The following is a 20,260-nucleotide window of genomic DNA, read 5'->3' on the forward strand; positions in this document are numbered from 1 at the left end:
TTCAGCAGCACCTTTGCTAGAAGAGGCAGTGGAGGAAAAGGCACACACTGTTAATGTTTTCCAACTGAAAGAGAGGGTGTCCACTTTCCAAGCTTGTGGGTGGAATGTCCTTGTGCAAAATTTTTGAGGTTGGTAGTTTTGGGGTTTGGCAAACAGATCTATGTCTGGGCGTCATTTTTGAGTCATCATTGCAAATACTTGTGGATCCAGTTTCCACTCGTGGGGATCCATGATGTTTCTGCTTAGGTCGTCTGCCAATGTGTTTCTTTCTTGGCAGGAATGGTGCCTGTAGTTGAACTTGGTAAGTCAGTGCTGTGTTCCACAAGGTCATTGCTTGCCTGCATAGAGGGTAGGAATGTGTGCCCCTTTGCTTATGTACATTACTGTGGTATTGTCCATCTTTATTATTAGTTGTCCTGGGTGTAAGAAGTCCTTGAAAGCTGTTAGGGCATTCTGTACAGCTAGCATTTCTTTTTGATCGATATGCAGATGCCTTTGATCTGTAGTCCATTTGCCCTGAATACACTGTCCTGCCATATGTGCTCCCCAGGCATAGTCCGATGCATTTGTTATAGTTTGCCTGGCTGTGGGTAGGGTGAAAGGCTGACCCTTGTTGAGGTGACATCCTGTGCCCACCATAGAAACTCCTGTTGTAGGCAGGGAATGAGAGATCGTTGTGTCCAAGCTGTGGCTGTGTTGAGACCATACGCTTTTTAGATACCACTGTAATTTCCTCATATGCAGCTTTGCAAATGGTATTATTAGTATGCAAGATGCCATGAAGCCCAAAGCCTGCAGAATTTTTCTTGCAGTTGATTGGGACTTTACTGCCATTGTCTTGAAATATTGAGTCAGTTGTAGTTGCTTGTCTGGAGTAAGATAAGCCTTTTGGGCCATTGTATTCAAACTGGCACCCAGGAATGTCATTTTTTGTGAGGGCACTAGTTTTGACTTTTCGTTTACTGTGTACCCCAGGCAGTTTAGTAGATGCTTTACAAAGGCCAGATGATGTAAGAGAACGTCTTTGCTTTCTGCTTGGATGAGGCAGTCGTCCAGGTATGGATATATTTGAATTCCTCTGTCTGCAGTATGCAATTACTGGTGCCAGGCATTTTGTGAAAACTCTGGGCGCAGTAGATAAACCAAAGGGCAGTGCAGAGAATTGATAATGGGTTGAACCTGCAATGAAACAGAGGTATCTTCTGCAATTTTGTCTGATAGGGATATGCATGTATGCCTCCTTGAGGTCCAAAGTTACTAGCCATGCTTCCTTGCCCAACAGGGGAAGTAGCTGCTGTAGTGTTAGCATCTTGAATTTGGGTACTTGTAAGTGTTTAGAATTGGTCTCCAGGCATTGTCCTTTCTGGGCACTAGAAAGTCTTGAATAAAATCCTTGGCCTTGCTCTCTAGTAGGTACCAGCTGAATGGCTCATGTCCACGAGAGCTGTAATTTGCTTTTGTGCCTCTGCCCATTGATTTTGTGGCAGGTTTGGCATTCCTCTTTTCATTGGCAAGGTGTGAAAGTGGAATCTGTATCCTCGTAAAATTATGTCTAGGACCCATTTGTCCTTTGTGACAATGTGCCAGTTGTCTGCAAAAAGTGCGAGTCCCCCCCCCCCCAAGGGGGCTGCCAAGAGTACTGCTTGGCCGGATGAGGTGCAAGTCATTGAGTTTGCCTTCTGGTGGTTTGAGACCCGTCTTCTCCCTTCTGTGCTGTAGAGCCCCATTGGCGAGGTTTATACTGGGCTTGTGGTTGTCCTCTGCCCCTTGGGCGTCTGTATTTACCCCTCTGTGGTCTGTCAGTGGCTGGAAAGAAACAATTTTTTGTTGGCCAGTTTCTGCTGAAGCAAGGGGGTTGTACTTGTAGGAAATCTTTGACTGTCTGCATAGATTTTGCCTCATCTTCCATTTTCTTTAAAACTTCTTCTGCTTTAACTCCAAAAAGAACATCCTGCTGTAAGGGAGCACCCAATAGTTTTGCTTTAACATGATCAGGCAGAGTTTGTTCCTTTAACCAAGCATGCCTACGTATAACAGACCCAGTGACAGCTGCTCTGCAGGAGGCCTCCAAAGAACCAAACCCACATTGTAAGGTACGTTTGCCCACCTGCTCAGTGGCGTGCAACAGATCCTGTACTTCTTTCAATTCAGATTGTTGAGTAAGAGGTTATTCTTTGCTTTAACTGAGAGATTACAAATTGCTGATACTTAAGCATGTGAAATTGACAATTCAATGCCCTCATAGCTAGTGTGGCTGAGGTGTAAACTTTCTTCCCCCACCTGTCTAGTGCTCTGGAATCCCTCTCAGAAGGTACTGGGTTTTTAGCCATAGAAGCCTTAGCCCCCTTGGGACCCTGTGAGATGGTCTCCGGGTCAGCTACAGGGCTTTTGTAAAGAAATTTGTGGGAATCAGGCACACTATAGTATCTGTCAGGCTTAGCCGGAGCAGGAGGTAGAGAGTCTGGGTTGAAACTGGATTCTAAATAGACATCATCCACAATGTCCAAAACTGGTGGGATGGCAAGTGGTCTGTGTTGGGGGAGTAAAAGAAACTCTGAGCCTTTTCTTTGAATCAGAGTAGTCCTGACCTTCCCAGTGAAAATGTTCCCTCAGTGTGTAAAGTTTCCCCAAAGGAGTAGTCTTCAGGAGGAGAATCTGAGGGAATAGAGTCCTCAGCATCAGAATCTTCATAAGGAGAGAAGGAGTAGTCTTGGTCCTCAGAGGAGTCTGAAGAAATGGACATATGCTCAGAGGATGCATAATCTTCCTCTTGTCTAGGCCTTTTGTCAGGAGGGGGCTGGGAAACCCTGATTAAAGAAATCAAATCTTCAGCCATTTTGAAGCATCTGTTTCTTAGGCATGGGGCCTTGAACAGGAGACTGAAGTGCAGTCCTTTTAGATTTAGGAGTCTTCGACTTAGAAAATGTTTTAATGGTGAGAGTCGGTCTGAAAACACCTTCAGAAACCGATGGCGTTTCTGTAGCACCGACGTCCTTTGTAGCAAAGTCGTCGGAGGGGCCTGAAGTAAAAGGCTGCGTCGGCCTGGTACATTCAGTCAAAATTTCCGTAGCGGTCTCTGGTTCCAGAACTGCGGTAGTCAGGGGCTGCGTCTGAGCCTCACTGAGGACCGGAGACCGGATTGGCAGAGGCCTCGGAATCTGGCTTAGGCCTGGGCTGTCTGTCCTTATCTCTGTGTTTTTTGTGCATGCCGGTAGTCGGTTGCTCAGACGGCATGGTGTAGTTAAATTTCCTACTGAAGTAATGTCGTGCAAAATCAAAGTGCCTTTTAATAGTACGCTTATTAAACCTAGCACAAAACTGACAAGTAGTGACGTTGTGGTCTGGGCCTAGGCAAAATATGCAATAAGAATGAAAATCCTTATGAGGTAAAATACAATTGTTAACTTTTTCTGACATCAGTCTGAGGCAAGAAAAGTTTCCCCAACGGGGTACTTAGCTTTATATAAGACTTCGGTCTGAAATTCAAATTCGAAAAACTCAGGAGTCGGCCAACCGGCACTTGCAAACTGCTTCGGGCACCGCGCGGCAAGAAAGACTGAAGAAAATGGCGTCGGTTGCATTAAATATATACCCCTGGCGCACTGACATCAGGGAAGAGGTGACAGCTACAGACGCCGGACCAAGACTTTGGAATTCCAGCCGACTGCTGGACCGCCTGACGACAGGATAACCCCAAGTGTGATGACTGCAGCAGGGTAACACGATGAACATCTGCAAGGTAAAAACATCTATACATGAGCTTATTTACATGATTTTTTAATAATTTCTTACATGAACACAGCATTTCAACAAAAACAGAAATGAACATAAATCTGATAATTGAACACAAATAACATACATTAACAACTGATGTATTTATAGCATGAAGGCTACTGGGAAAAGATCAAACCGGGGTGTTTTTGAGTTTAGAAAATTTAGACAGACAAGTAGAATGTAGCTGAAAAATGACAAGGGAGATATAGAAGGAGAAGTTATGGAAATGAGCAGGAAGATAAATGGACAGAGGAAGAACTGTAGTTAGTGGTGGGGTGTGAGAGGAGGAGGGAGAGTAAACATTTAGGAAATAAGTACAGTACGAGGAGGAGAAATTAGGTACAAAAAGATTGGAAAGCAAAGTGGCTGTAAAACTGGAGAAAGGTAATCTGAGTAAAGCTAGCCAGGTGAGCAGGAAGAAAAAACAGCCACCTTTGGCATAAGTGCTTAACCAACATTTTGAAACTAACCTTTGACATGAGAGTAGACTGTCTTCAGCAGTGTTGAATGTCTGATACATAGTAATAGTTTGATAGAACAAAGGTCTATAGTGGGAGAATGGTACAGCTGAGTATTTTCAACAGCAGCAAGAAAGAAAAACTATAAAAACTTTATCACAAAAAGATACAGAATCAACTCAAAATAACTTGGGGCCAGTTTTAATTGCAGTTAGTCTATGGCAACAGACATTTAGAATATTCTTCTCACAGGAAGTTGACTAATGGGAGGGACTGCTGGGAAAGTTTTAGAAGCTGGACTAAGTCCTGCTGGCTTTTGTCCTACTGTGCAAAGAAGATGAACACACCATTTCAAGTCCTTTACTGTGCTGTGGAGATGACTCTGTATTATATTGGTAACCAATACAGCATATGCAAGAGAACATAGTTTACCTGCCATTTAAACTCAATTTTGACTTCCATGAAGAGGAAGACCTACCTTCACTACTCTTTTTGCTACAAAGAAATTACATACCATTTAAATCCAACATAAGAAGGGAAGAGTTATTTTTCGGACTCAACAGTCGAGATCGACGCTCTCTCTCCTTCTGCCGCTCCACAGGAGTCAACATTCTGTTCTTTTCCTACATAAAGCACAAGAAACTGAACATTGTGTAGCATTCAGAAACACTTTCTTCCTCAATGTGTATTAGGACAAGCATAACCAACAGCAGCAAAAAAAAAAAAAAAAAGAGTAGAAGTTGTGCAGTTTGCAGCTTACAAAGTGTAAGCAGTTAGCTTAACAATGTTGCCTGAACACAGAGTCAGAAAATATGGTCGGACAGAAATTTAAATTTCCAACTACTGCTGAAGTTGGGAAGACAGCATAAACCATTATGCCAGAAGCACTCACCTTCTAGAAGACGCCAATGTTTCTGAAAAACAGTCACTTGTTTTCAAAACACAAAGAAGCCAAAATACAGCAAGTTAACAGTAGCCATCACCAGCTGCTTCAGAAAATCATTACTCTTCCTAAATCATTCTAACCCCACCATGACAGATTCTATTCAATGCGTCTGATGCTCCATAGAATGCAGATGCCGAAAACCTACCAGCAATATTCTCTGTCTTAAGCCCACCCCAAAATGGAACCACCAAAACACAAGATGCAATACTTGTAACATCCTGGTAATGCCACACAGTTCAGAAATGGGATTCCCCTAATAAACTGCTTAGGCCCCTGCCCAGTCTTTCTGTGGAGTATAACGAGCACAGATGCTGGTGTATCCTAATGGCTTAAACTTCCACCAGCATCTCAGGAGGTCAGGCATCTTCAACAACCCCCAGCCTCTAACAGAGGTCAGCAGCACCTGCCCTTAACCCTTCTCCATAGAGTCTAGACAGTGGGTTCTTTTGTCCTTCTCTTGTTAAAAAGAGCTGTCGTTTCAAATCAAATTCTGAACACAAAAAAAGCAGTGCCACAGAATAAACCAAACTGTGGTTCCAACAAACTTGCGTGGAAAAAAAATAAAATATTACCCTTCTAAAATGGGAACACAACAAACTGTTAAGGTTACAAAAAATATCTTGGGTTGCAAAATATTTAAGGAAAAATGCTTTTTACTCACACATGCTTAATCTACACGACAGCAGAAAAAAACACCATTGTACGCAAGAGTGCTCTGGGTGGGAAGGAAAATCGGTTGGCAAATAAATACCCATAACGCATTATCCACACAAATGTTTAACACATCCTGTGTCCCTTTTCTAGGCTAGCTCACATCTTTGGTATTTAAGCTTATTAAAGCTGAAAGTCAAAGGTCCAAATCAATCAGGAATAAAGAAAAGTTACACAGCACATCTTGCGACAGGTTAGGGAAACTATAGGCACAAGTTGCTAAAAAAAACTCTGAAAGCCCATCATGAGGGACTGGGAAAAAAAATTCTCCATGTTCTGTTACACCACAGAAACTAGAAAGACAATACAACTACTAGTCTGTGTGTCCTATCAGCCTGAAGGAAAAGGACAACAAACATTCTGTTGAATGCATGGAGTTCTGACAGCCAAAGCAGTGGGTGGACAGCAGATACAGATAACGGACAAGAGGACAAACAGCAGAGAAGAATAAAACACTTACCTCTTCTCTTGGATCCACAATAGGAACCCATTTGTATATTCGTAATGAAGTGTCTCCAATTGTGACCCACCTCTTCTCCCTACAGACAGGGGGGGGGGTCAGAATTAATGAAAGTGCAGAAATATTTTATGCTAAGTATACATTTAATACATAAATGTGACAGAATACAATGTACTATAGACCCTAGCCACCACACCAATGATCTACAAAAGCATACACAGAAAAAAAATGAGATTGATGGTACTTATTTGAACACTTCACAAATGGCCACTTCTTGTAGCATCTGCTGACATTAACTTGAAATTTATCTTTAAATGGAAAAATTAGCGGAGCACATCAGTGTTGCAACAAGAAGGCGTGTTTACAGTCCTTGATAGAAACGGATATGGCTATGAAGGGCCATGCCCAATTCATAACTAGAATATCCAAAACCGGGGCTGGAGGAAGGTGCGTCACATTACTGTCTGCACTATTCTGGGGTAGCAGCAATAAGACGTGAAAAACAAAAAAGTTCAGGAAATATGTACATTTATAAAACTAAAATTCATACAGCACAAAAACTCCAGGGGGGGAAAAAGATAAACAATGAATGCCAGAAAGAAAGTAACCAAAGATCAAGTAAAATAAAGTAAAAGGGGAATAGAAAAACTCTTACACCAATGAAACTTAAGACGGCGTTTCCTGGCCCCTTGCCAAATTTAGCCATCTCTGTGCTTACATTTGCAGTGTACTCTGCAGGCCAAATCTCCAAAACTAGCAAGAGATCACCAGACTGCCGTTAGCAGCTTTGGCATCAGTACAGAAAGATCTTTTAACCAAATTAGATGTACTGACCTACGTCACAGAAAAACACAATACTACAACAAATAAGAGTGAAATAAAAGTTGGTTAATTTTCTGTACATGAAGCAATTTTTATGGTCTAAGTCGTCCCACTGTGACTACAGAATGCTTCTGAATGTTAAAGGTACACAACTGTGGCATAGTAGAAATTTCAGACATTGCAGAGATTCAATACTGACAGTGGAAGATGCAAATTCAACCTCCTACAGAATACATAAATGTATTCATTACTTTTTTTAAACTGCTTGTCCTGGTAAGGGTAGCAAGGCTTAACATGTCTCTAAAGCCACTATCAGTCACAAACTCAACCTGTGGGATTCCCAGAGAGACAAGAGATTTCACTTCTCCAGCATTTTCTGGATCTGCCCTAGGGATCCTCACAGTGAACTGTGTTAGTACACCTGCTGCTGGAGATGGCCTCAGGGCATCCACTCAAGACACCGAAACTATCTCAACTGACCAGTCTCCAAGTAGCAGCGTCAGTTTACACTGTGTAGTTTTGCTTTCTATTTGTGTGTTCTAAGTCTGTATAATTTTTGTGGGCTATGATCCGTCCAGACTGTTCAGTTCCACACTCAGTCACTTGTGCAGCTACCGTGCAAACACCACTTCTGCTAGTAGTATCCACAATCTCAACCACTTATCCTTTCAGTTGCACACGTAAAACTTATCAGGTGGATGTTGCAACAGATCACTGTTTCAGTCGCCTAAGCTATAAAAAATCCTGCCAACCAACCAGCCAGCTAAGGCACCTTTCCATGTGCACTGCCAGGTGCTTGAGCAGCGCCACATAGAAAAGGAAGTTAGAATGCCAAAAGCATTAAAGCTTTCTTGCTTGAACAGGGGCTGTAGACCCAAAAAGAAAATTCTTAGGAAAGGTAAAATAAGCTACACATCAAAAATAAAACAAGGGGGATATAGTGGGAGTGGATTGCTACTGCTATGGTTACATTTTACTTGCACAAACTATACTATTTTCAATATTAGATCATGGTTGCAATAGCCTAAGCTATAAGGCTAGATTGCCAAAACTTAGAAAAATAAAATGGGTAGGAGGGAAATTTAAAAGTCCAGGTGCCTCCGAATAATGGTCATAGCAGAAGCAATTCCAGACCTAGAAAAGAAACCCAGTAAATAACGCTTTGAAAAGTATGAATAGAGGGCCAAGATACTACCTCTACAACACTTTTAGAGCCCACCCCTTTCAAAACAGGCACAAGAGGCCAATGCCCTGGTAGAATGAGACCTAACCATGCCTGCAAGTGACTTGTAATGCTGAGAACAGAAAGAAATAATGATCTGGGAATTGTCTGGTTTGACACTGCTGGTACTTTGTACTCATATCATCAATTAAACAAATAGCTGATCAGTCTCCTGAAGGCTCCTGTAATGTTCCAATAGTATTAGCAGTCTGTGGACATCCACAGTAAAAACAATTCTGTCTCCCTTGTTTTTATGTTCTGAAAAGAACAAAGGACAACAAAAAGACTGGCTTAAGGTGACTTCTGAACCACTAATGGCATAAAGAATTAGTTCTCACAGAAACCCTGTCCTATTAGGACTTCAGGTAGGGTAGGCAGCTCAGATACTCTTGTTTTTCTCATTGCTCTAACTTCTGCAACAGAAGTTGCCCAGGTTAAGAACCTCCAACAGCCTGATAAGCTGGTTTCAATGGAAGAGTAAACCTTTCAAACACACAGCATCCTAATGAGGAGTTAGCTGATAAGGTAGAGGGATATATATTCCTTTCACAACGCTTGGCTGAAGGACAGTAAGAAAGGGGGAAGAGGGATACAAGGGCAAACAAGTAGAAATAGCTGCCATGTAATTCTTGACTTAAAGAGCAAGAGGCCAGAAGATGGCTACTCTTACAAAAACAAGAACCAGGGACAAACTGACCTTAAAAAGGGACCAGATTCATAGTATGGTTATCAACTAGAAAATATTTTCCATTTACACAGAAATGAATTACTAGTCAGTTTTTTTAACCTCCTTTAACACTTACTGCACACCCTCAGAAAGAAGGTACTTGAAACATATCAAAATTACATCTAGGCAGACAAATGAAGTACATCTAGGATGGAGTACAACAAACCCCAGTCTTGTGTTGTGTGACTAAATCGAATCTGTGAGAACAGGTGTGTTATTTTGCCCTTGGCCGATTTCAAAAGAAAAGAGAATCAATATTGTCTGGGTTGAAAGAAATTCATCACTCTCTTTGGATAGTTTCTCTAGATCTATAGAAGGGCTCTGGATATCAGTGAAAAGAGCTGGGGGGGATAAAGGAACACTCATCAATGGGAATGAGAAAACCTTAGTCTTCCAGGCCTGAAATTAAGGGATCCTGGAGCAAAAGTTCTTTAACTATCAGTTCCAAAAGAAGGAAAACAGGTCCAGTTGTGATGTTTTACACAGTTGGATCAATTCCTGGACACCCCCCCCCCCCAGAAAGTGTTTCCATTTGAGAACGTATGAAGTCTGAAGAGTAAAATGACCTGAACTGCTACCTCCCAGGCAACCACAACAAGTCTGCAAATACAGCAAGATCTGGACATCCCTGATAGGAGTATACACATCGCTGTGGTGTTGCCTTAGGAGTATACACATCGCTGTGGTGTTGCCTGTGAAAACTTAAGAGTACCAGAGACAGAATCATTAAAGTGGGTACACTAATTTCAGGTCTTACTTAAACTTACTGGCAATATCTCAGACAATGAAGCTTTTTTGTCTGTCCTGTTTGTTCGACAAACCATTTCACTTTCATCACATTTAAATTAGTCCCTCTAATAAAAAGTCTGAAGAAACAGATGTGACAAACTGAACCCGATGCTTAAGGGAAAACCTAGATTTATACATACTGGTCCACCCACCAAATTCATTTCGACAATCCACAGCTTTGAAATCTAAGCGATAAAGGGCACAGATGCAGTTTCCAGACTGATCCAAGATACCAATAAATGTATATGTGACGTCAAGTTAAGAGAATCATAGCAATCACAGATCATGAAAATCAAAATCCTGAGAAATTTCCTCAGTTTAAGAATGGCTGGAAAAGGTCAGGAAGAGTTATTTGTCCAGCTCTCTTTTGTCCAAAGGAAAAGTCCTCCTTCCAGAAAGGAATCCAGGATGCATCCCAGAAAAAAGTATCCTGAGAGACAGCATGAGGCATGATTTCTGTAGGATCTCCTGAATCCCTAAAACAGAGGAGTTTGACACGTTAAGAAAATCCTGCCAACAGCAGAGAGTCTGCAAATACAAGACTATTACCTGAACATGTCTAGCCCTTAGTGCTTGAAGAGCTACATTAAAGGGAAAGAGGGAAAACCATGAGTTTTCCGAGGAACCAAGTCTGACCACAGCACGCTCCAACTGGCAGGTGAAGCAGTGAAGGACCCAACCTGTCACCAAGGTTACCCTAGTAGTTTTCTTCTTGCTAATGGGTAAACAACCAAGGAGACTAGTAACTGCTCTATGATCCAGCATAAAAAGAAGCTAAAAAGGTATCAACACTTATATGTAACAGATTATTCCAGTGATAGAAGTGTTGTGCAATAAAGCTGTCTTTTCAGCATGTCTTATTTTTGTTGAAAGAGGAGATTATAGTCTTTAGTTTCAGAGTTTCTGAAGTCATTTGCTTTGCAAAGTTGTACGTAATCAACAGTCCAGTCCTTAACAGCACAGAATCAGACATACCATCACAGTACATGTGTCTGCAACAGAGAGAATAGACGGATAAAACTTCAAGCCTGTCTGGACAGCAGAGGGACTTTAGTCCAGGAGTCAACAGCATAATGTGTTTGAACAGATGCAAACAAAGCAACAATTATATTCTATCACTGGTCTGACCAGGGTAGAGTTACTGAGCAAAACTGATTTCTTCGGACCTGAAAGAGATCTATTGCCCTCTTAACTGGGCTAGAATGAAGAACTTCCTCATTATCGTTTCTATGTGGAGGTCAAAGGATTGGGATGTTGTCTATGAATGTGCAGAGATCTTGGAGAACTGCATCAGTTTCAGGACTGCTGTTTATACTGCAGCAGCTGTAAAAATGCATGTATACCAAGGTGACAATGCTATGCTTCGATGCATTTATCTACCACTAATATGGTCTAGTCTGGATACTGAGTAATCAATACCTAGTTTGCAGTCATTGGCAAACTTAGTCAGCCATATGTTGAGTCAATGGTCTGGCAATCCAAGTAGCTGATGTCAAACAGAGAGGGGCCCAGTGCTAACTCCGGGGGGTGGGGGGTGTTTCTATGACTTTTTGCTTTCCGAGGTGGCATCTACTTCTACAACTATGTGGATTTCATCCATCAGCCAATTAAACTTCCCTATATTCGCATTTAGGCCTTGACCAGATCCAGGTAACTGCCTGACCACTACCTACAGCTTCAGAGAGAGAGAGAAATTTACTAAACTAAGCAGTTACAACTTTCCTTTGATGAAGCCCCTATTATTGCAGGTCCAGAACAATAAAACTTTTTAATGCTGGAGCTTATCCGATATTATTCATTACATGGCAATGCAACTTATTGTTAGGCTGATCATGCTACAGTTCCTGGGATCTGACATAGAGCCCTCTTTACGATAGGGCATATCAATAGCAGTATTCCACACCTCCAGAACATACCCTGTGACTATGACAAGGATGAACAGTTTTAAGACAGTTTCAGAGAAGGCATGCTTGGCACCATTAATTAAGCAAGCAGGTCTATTGTTAAAGCTCAGAAGTACAGTTCTTATCTTCAGAAAGTTTAGTTACGACATATTGCATGCTAATTTGGAGGGGGTGGGAGGTAGGAATGGATTCTGGAGTTTGCACAACTTCAGTGACTATTTTTGGTGTGAAACTGACACTAGCAACATCTGCAAGTATAACATGAGTATTTAAGGATGGAGTGAATATAATAAATTAGAGCACCTCCGAATGTTATTCCTTAATTACCCGATATCATTAAAAGGCTTACTATTATCTCTGGATTTGAACGCCAATTTTAATTCTTGTTCTACATATGATCTTCCTTATGGCAGCATTCAGATTTTTGCTGATCTTTATAAACAGAATCATTAAAGTGGGTACACTAATTTCAGGTCTTACTTAAACTTACTGGCATTCCATCAAGGTGGTTCTTTTATATTTCCCCAATATATTTGGTTTCGACTGTGACCGATTCATTTACTTGCCGGATAGGAAAGTTGAGGTAACTTGGGACTGCAAAATATCCCAACCAACATCCAAACAAGAGTAAAAAACGAATTAGTATAAACAAGAAAATCCTAGCCAAGCTGGAGTCTTCACTGTGCGTGTAGTAGAGACCCATGGGATATATGCAAATGATCCCTTAAGGACACAAGTGTTTCAGCTATAGGGCTTCTGAATATTCATGACTTATTCTGGTGTGAATAAAGGACAGTTGTGTACACTTACCATAAATGTAGATGTTAGAGTGTCTTCACTGCTGCAGTCATGACTGCAGGGTTCTCCCCTGCCGGCAGGCAGTCCTCGGTCGGCCAGAATCCCAAAGTCTGGTCTGCGCCATGCTCCCTGATGTCACAGCGCCAGGAGTATAAAGTTGACAGCAGACGCCATGTTCACCAGTTTTTCTTGCCCCAGATGTCAGGGGTTCCAGAATGAGTAAGGTCCCATACCCTTTGCAAATATACCTCAGAAGAAGGGTGAGAAAAGGAACCACACAAAAGAAAAAATAAGAGGGGACAGGAGGGAGGGAAACCCATACTGCAACAGTGAAGACACTCGAACATCTACATTTATGGTAAGTGCACACAACTGTACTATGTTCATCGTGTTTCACTGTTGCACAGTCATGACTGTAGGGTAGAATCCCAAAGCAGAATGAAAGGGAGGAGGTCATAAAGTAGAGGGGGTGGCTATAAGGCCCTGCAAGACTGCAGATGCAAAGCCTGCCCTAGACTTAGGAGTACAGAGGTAGATTGTAGTGCTTGGAAAAAGGAGAAGAAAGTCTTCGGACTGAAGTTTGTTTAGAAAAAATTGTCAGGAGTTAGCCGACCGGCACTTGCGAACTGCTATCACCGCACGGCAAGAAAGACTGGAGAACATGGCGTCGGCTGTCAGCTTTGTACTCCTGGCGCTCTGACGTCAGGGAGCATGGCTGAACAACCGATGCCGGACCCAGACTTTGGGATTCTGGCCGACCTAGGACTGCCTGCCAGCAGGGGAGAACCCTACAGTCATGACTGCAATAGTGAAACACGATGAACATCAAAAGGTAATAGCTTTAGACAACCATTTGGAAATAGTCTGCTTTGATGCAAGTTGTCCATTCTTACCTTCGCAGGAAATGAACTGATCGAGAGCTGAAAGACTTTGTTCTATCAAGATAGTAACAGAGTTGTCTGTGGACATCCACGGTATGCAGTATCTTTTCTTCCTCATTTTTAGATTCAGGGAAACAATGGAGCGATAGGGCAGTCTGGCTTAAAGTAAACTCGGACACCATTAGGCATAAAAGATTAGTTCTGAAAGAAACTCTGAACCTGTGGAAAATGACATGGGGTTGACAATATAAGAGCCTGCAATTCTGATACCCTTCTTTCAGAGATCAGAACTGTAGATCATAGTGTGCACTGTACCTAGTCAGCCACTGTAGATAGATGGCACATGCATACAAGTTACTGAGCACGTACAAGATCAGTGTCACTTTGTAGTCAGAGTAAATGCAGGCATAAGCGGAAATGCACATGAGTGTGTTTGAAGTAGAGTCAATTAGTTTAGACATGCAATCCAGTTATAGCTCCTGAAGTGTTTATGTACAATAAACTTGAACCCATCACAGTGCCTCAGGGTCTCATTTGAATACAAGAGACATGTGGACATGGTGTCAGAATGGGATCCAAAGTGCAGCAGCTCGCAAACCATGAGGCATGAAATTAGAAGTGGAGGAATATACAGGAGCCAACTTGCAAACAGGTCAGCGGTTATTCAATGGTACTTAAACTCGTTTAACTGATTTTTCAATCTCCACTTTTTGGTAAACCATTCTAAATGCTCAAAATAATTAGAGAGATAAACGAAATGTCTGAAATTGCGACATACTGATAAAAGTATTCGAAATATAAAAGTGTTCAAAATAATTTCCAGTGTTAAAACGTACGGAAAGGCTAAAACGATCAGTTTTTTTGCAATGTACTACTACTTTGCATCAAGTAAAACATTTTGAAATATCCAAAGTGTTCAGTGTTTTCAGTGTTAAAGAAAAGTCTAAGAGAAAGTTGTGCATTGAGCATAATTACAAGTACCTGGTCTAGCCTAATATTTAAATGTAATTTGTTACGGCAAAGGGATTTCATAGACCTAGACAGACCACTAGTGCTGGATAATACTGCTGAGCACTGGTGAGAGTTTGAGCAATAGTGATACTTTCATACAGGCTGCATTTTCTGATAAAGACGCACGTACAAAGGCATTCATGCTTTTAATTTAGCTGGTTCGGAAGCCATTGAAACGGAATGTTCATTGGTGTATGTACCTGCTGTATATGCAGGGGAGGGGGGAGACCCACCACAGTGTAATACAGGCTGAAACACAAAGACCCAGAGTGGTTAAAAAAAGTAACCAAACAAATTTTACAATGGAAAGGCACATATTTTACACAAGAAATCAAAAGCCTGGTGAAACTATAGGATCTTATGTTACTGACTTAAAAAATAAAGCAAAAAAGTACAGTTGTGTACCTACCATAAATGTAGATGTTAGAGTTTACTCACTGTTGCAGTCATTACACTTAGGTTATCCCGCTGGCAAGCTACCCGCAGTCGGCCTGAATTCCAAAGTCTTGGTCTGGCGTCAGTTGCTGTTGCCTCTTCCCTGACGTCAGTGCACCAGGGGTATAAAAGATGCAGCAGATGCCATTTTCTACAGTTTTTCTTGTCCCAGATGTCAGGTGCCCCCAAATTGGTAGGCTAAAAATTTATGCCAATAAGTATGCATGCAATAACAAACATTTCCTTCATCTACAAGCAAATACACCACATAGATTGTATAGGATAGAGAAGTACAGATAAGTCCCAGCAAAGAAAATGGGGATGGTGGGTGGGGAACCTGGACTGCAACAGTGAATACATTCGAACATCTACATTTATGGTAGGCACACAACTGTACTATGTTAATCATGTTTCACTGTTGCAGTCAATACACTTTGGTTGAATTCCAAAGCTGAGGTAGGGTGGCTAGGTCGAAACAGGATTAGGAGAGGCTATAAGGCCCTGCAAAACTGCAGTGGCAAAGCCTGCTCTGGATTTAGAGTAGAGAGGTAAATGGTAGTGCTTGGTGAAAGTGTGCACTGAACTCCAAATTGCAGCCTCTAAAATGTCTTTGGTTGGTACCCCTCTGAGGAAGGCTGCTGCTCTGGTAGAATGTGGCCTAATGCCCTTAGAAATTGATTTGCCATGTTGTGAACAGAAATACAGTGGCCTATCCATTTCAAAATAGTCTGCTTCGAGATAGGCTTTCCTTGTGATCCTGCAGCATATGCCACTAAAAGTTGCTCAGTCTTTCTGAAAGCTTTAGTTCTGTCCAAGTAGAAGCGTAGCTGTCTGTGTATGTCCAAAGAATGCAGTAGTCTCACCCTTATTCTGTGGGTTTGGATAAAAAGTAGGCAAATGAATGGTTTGGTTAAGGGCCACACTGGACACTACCTTAGGTATAAATGTAGGGTTAGTCCTCAGAGAAACCCTGTCTGGATGGAAAATGATGAAAGGTTCCACAGCCATGAGAGCCTGTAATTCAAACTAGTCTTGCAGAGGTTATTGCTAGGAGCAGAGCCGTTTAAGATAAGAACTTTATTTCAGCTGTATTGGCTGGCTCAAAAGGCGGCAGTGTGAGTTTCTCCAAGACATAATTGAGGTCCCATGTAGGTACTGTTGCTCTCCTTGGAGGTCTTATGTTTTTGGCCCCTCTGAGGTACTGCCTTAGCAATGGATGAGAAAAAATAGGTGGTTCCGTATTTTAATGAGCTGAAATGTCAGAGGCATGGATTTTAATTGATGCGAAGGATAGGCCTTTGTCCAGCATCTCAGTTAGGTATTGTAAAATCTGAGGAATATTTGGTACAAGCGTGTCAATTCCTTGTGCCTGGTTCCAAGCATAGAATCTCTTCCATTTTTCTGCATAAGATTCTCTGGTATAACATTTCACTGCTTTAGAGAGGTGTGTTCTGAATGGCTACATTATTCACCATGCTGCCAAATTTAGGGTCCCGAGTTGGCTGTGCAGGATCTGATGGTTTCGTTGGTTCAGTAAGTGAGGAATTAGAGGCAATGTCCAAGCTGGGCCTTGAGACAAGCTCTTTAGGATTGGGTACCAGTGCTGGCGAGGCCAGTCTGAGGCAATCAGAATATTTTTGTCTTCTCTTGTCTGACCTTTAAGAGTACCTTGGGAAGGAGAGGCAGAGGAGGAAAGGCATATACTGTTTTTCCAGCTGAATGCGAGCATCCACTTTCCATGCTTGCTTGTGATAAGTCTTTGTGCAGAATCTCTGTAGTTGGCAGTTGTGAGGGGAGGCAAATGATCTAGGTCTGGGCATCCCCATTTATCATCATGCTGAATACTTGTGGATCCAGTTTCCACTCGTGGGGATCCATAATGTTTCTGCTTAATTCGTCTGCCAGAGTATTTTCTTTTCCTGGCAGGAATTGTGCTTGCAGATGTACTTGATAAGTCAATGCTGTGTCCCACAAAGTCATGGCTTGTCTGCAGAGGGGGTAGGAATGTGTGCCTCCCTGCTTGTTTATGTACCACATGACTGTAGTATTGTCAGTCCTTATCAGTAGTTGTCCTGGATGGAGAAGGTCCTTGAAAGCTGTCAGGGCATTCTGAACAGCCAGCATCTCTTTTTGATTGATATGAAGATGCATTTGGCTTGAGGGCCATGTGCCCTGAATACATTTTCCTGCCATGTGGGCCCCCCCAGCATAATCTGAAGCATCTGTTGTTAATGACTGCCTGGCTGTGGGTAGGTTGAATGGCTGTCCCTTGTTGAGGTGACAGGACTGTGCCACCATCGAAACTCCTGTTGAGGGCAAGGAATGAGGGTAATCAATGTTTCCAGGCTGTGGCAATGTCGAGTCCAAACACTTTTTAGATACCATTGTAGTTTCCTCATATGCAGTCTGGCATATGGAATTAGCAAAATGCAGGATGCCATGAAACCCAAGGCCTGCAGAATTTTTCTTGCAGGCAGCTGGGTCTTTGTTGCCAACATTGTGAAGTAAGAAGTCAGTTGCCTTTGTCTGGCGTGAGATAAGCCATCTGGGCAGTTGTATTTAAGCTTGCACCCAGGAATATTATCTCTTGAGAGGGTACTAGTTTTGATTTTTCGTTTACTGTGTACCCTAGGCAAATCAATCTTTTTACAAACGCCAGGTGCTCTAGTAGAATGTTCTTGTTCTCTGCTTGAATAAGGTAATCGTCTAAGTAAGGATATATTTGAATTCCTCTGTCTGCAATATGCAATTACTGGTGCCAGGCATTTTGTGAAGACCCTGGGTGCAGTAGATAAGCAAAAGGGCAGTGCAGAGAATTGGTAGTGCATTGAGCCAGCTATGAATCTGAGGTATCTTCTGCAAGATTGTTTGATTGGTACATGCAGGTATGCCTCTTTTAGGTCCAAAGTTACAAGCCAAGCCTTCTTGCCCAGCATGGGCAGAAGCTGCTGCAAAGTCAACATTTTGAATTTTGGAACGTCCAGAAATGTATTCAGAATAGACCAGTCCAGTATTGGTCTCCAGGCTTTGTCCTTTCGGGGTACCAAGAAAAGCCTAGAGTAAAATCCTTGTCCCTGCTCTTGCTGTGGTACTCTCTGAATGGCCCTCATGTCCATGAGGGATGAAACTTGTTTTTGTGTCTCTGCCCATTGATTGTGTGGCAGGTCTGGCATACCTTTTGCCCTTGGCAGGGTGTGAAAGTGGAACCTGTAACCCTGGGACACTATATTCAAGACCCATTTGTCCTAGGTGATCATGTGCAAGTTTTGTGAAAAAAGTGCCGTAAGGGGGCTGCCAAGAGATAAGTGCTTGGTGCTGGCAGAGGGAATTCATTGGGATTGTTTCCTGTATGGCTGTGATTTGTCTTCTCCGCTTTTGGAGGTAGAAGCGCCCCACTGTTTAGGCCTGTATGAGCCCTGGGGCTGGGATCTGCCTCTAGGGCGTCTGTATCTGCCTCTTTGTGGTCGGTCTGACACTGGAAAGGACCAATTCTTTGGAGGCCAGTTTCTGCTAAATCTGGGTGGCTGTACCTGTAAGAAATCCTTTACTGTTTGCATAGATTCAGCTTTGTCTTCCATTTTCAACACCTCCTCTGCTTTAACACCAAATAAGGTATCATGCTGTTATGGAGCATCTAGTAATTTTGCCTCAATGTGATCAGGTAGAATCTGTTCCTTTAACCAAGCATGCCTCCTAATGACAGAACCCGTAACTGTGGCCCTGCAAGAGGCCTCTACAGAATGAAAACCACATTGCAATGTATGCTTTCCCACTTGTTCAGTTGCATGCAATAAATCCTGCATTTCCTTATTTTATGCATAATCAGAATTTGCCAACATTTTTTGTTTCAGCAGTGACATTAAGTATAGCTGATATTTAAGCCTATGAAATTGACAATTTAAAGCCCTCACAGCCAAAGTAGCAGAAGTGTAAACTTCCCTCCCCTCCCCCCCCCCCCCATCTGTCTAGTGTCCTAGAATCCCTGTCAGAGGAGATGGGGTTTTTTGCAGTAGAAGCCTTGACCCCTTTGGGGCCCTGAGAAATAGTTTCTGGATTAGCAGCAGGGTTTTTATAAAGAAATTTATGAGAGTCTGGAACCCTGTAGTATCTCTGTCTGGTTTGGCAGGGGGTAAAGAGTCAGGAGAAAGGGCTGACTCTGAAAATACATCTACAATGTCTAACAGGGGGAATAGCAAGCGGCCTGTGCTGAGGTAGTAAAAGAAAATCTCTAAGCCTTTTCTTTGCTTCTGAGTAGTCTTGGCTCTCCCAGTGAAGTGCTCCCTCATAACATGCAGGTTTCTCCAAAAGATAAATCCTCAGGAGGAGAGGCTGAAGGAAAAGATTCTTCAGCGTCAGAATCCTCATAGGGAGGAAGAGAGTATTCCTGCTCAGAAGAGGAGTCAGAGGAAATGGCAACCTGATCTGAAGATTCATATTCTCTCTCTTGCCTACACCTTATCAGGAGGGGGATGGGAACCCCTGATCAAGATAATTAGGTCTTCGGCCATTTTGAGCATCTGTTTTAGGCATGGAAGTTTGTCCAGGAGAATGCTGCACTTGTTTCTTTGTATTTAGAGCTGCTTTAGTCTTTGCTTTGGAAGCTGAGGTAGGCTTTACATATAAATGTGTAGGTCTGAAAACACCCTCAGAAGCAGATGCCTGCTCAGCGGCTCCGGACCCATCTGATGGAATAATTTCCGAGTGTTCAATACCTTGAGTATCCAGAGGCCTAGCTGGCTCCACATGGGAATTGGCAGCGGCCTGTGGCTCTGAGGTAGCGGGAGTCGGGGGCTGCGAAAGCGCCTCACTGAGAACCGGCGACTGGGTTAGCGGAAGCCTCATCGGCTTTGGACCTCTGATACCTGTCCTTTTCCTTGCGCTTTTTATAAACTCAGGTCGATTGTTCCGACGGCATTATATAATTGAATCTTTGGCCAAAGTAATGAAAGGCAAAATCGTACCGATGCTTAATAGTGCGTTGGTTAAATCTAGCGCAAAACTGACAGCTAGCAACGTTGTAATCAGGGCCTAGGCAAGGAATACAGTAAGAATGAAAATCCTTATGAGGTATTTGCTTCCCGCAAGAAATACAATTGTTAACTTTCTGACATCGGTCTGGAGCAAGAAAAAAAAAAGTTTCCCCAACGGGGTACTTAGCTTTAAAGAAGACTTCATATCTGAAATTCAAATGTGAAAATTTCAGGAGTCGGCTGACAGCACTTGCGAACTACTTTTGCTTCGGGCACCGCGCGGCAAGAAAGACTGAAGAAAATGGCGTCAGTTGCAACTTTTATACCCCTGGCGCACTGACGTCAGGGAAGA

General features: G+C 42.5%; 1 protein-coding gene across 2 annotated transcripts in view; it reads right to left on the reverse strand.

The window, feature by feature from the left end:
* Positions 1–20,260, reverse strand: part of BCL7C (BAF chromatin remodeling complex subunit BCL7C) — a 354,033-nt gene that overhangs the window by 247,833 nt on the left and 85,940 nt on the right. For both annotated transcript variants that reach the window (XM_044086222.1, XM_044086221.1), the window contains exons 2-3: positions 6,350–6,428; positions 4,747–4,855 (exon numbers count right to left, since the gene is read on the reverse strand). In XM_044086222.1, coding sequence (XP_043942157.1) covers positions 4,747–4,855; positions 6,350–6,428 — 188 coding nt within the window. The remainder of the gene's footprint in view (positions 1–4,746; positions 4,856–6,349; positions 6,429–20,260) is intronic.

This window comes from Protopterus annectens, chromosome 10.part0 (genome assembly GCF_019279795.1).
Source record: "Protopterus annectens isolate FY-2018-M chromosome 10.part0, PAN1.0, whole genome shotgun sequence".
Classification (NCBI taxonomy): domain Eukaryota; kingdom Metazoa; phylum Chordata; order Ceratodontiformes; family Protopteridae; genus Protopterus; species Protopterus annectens.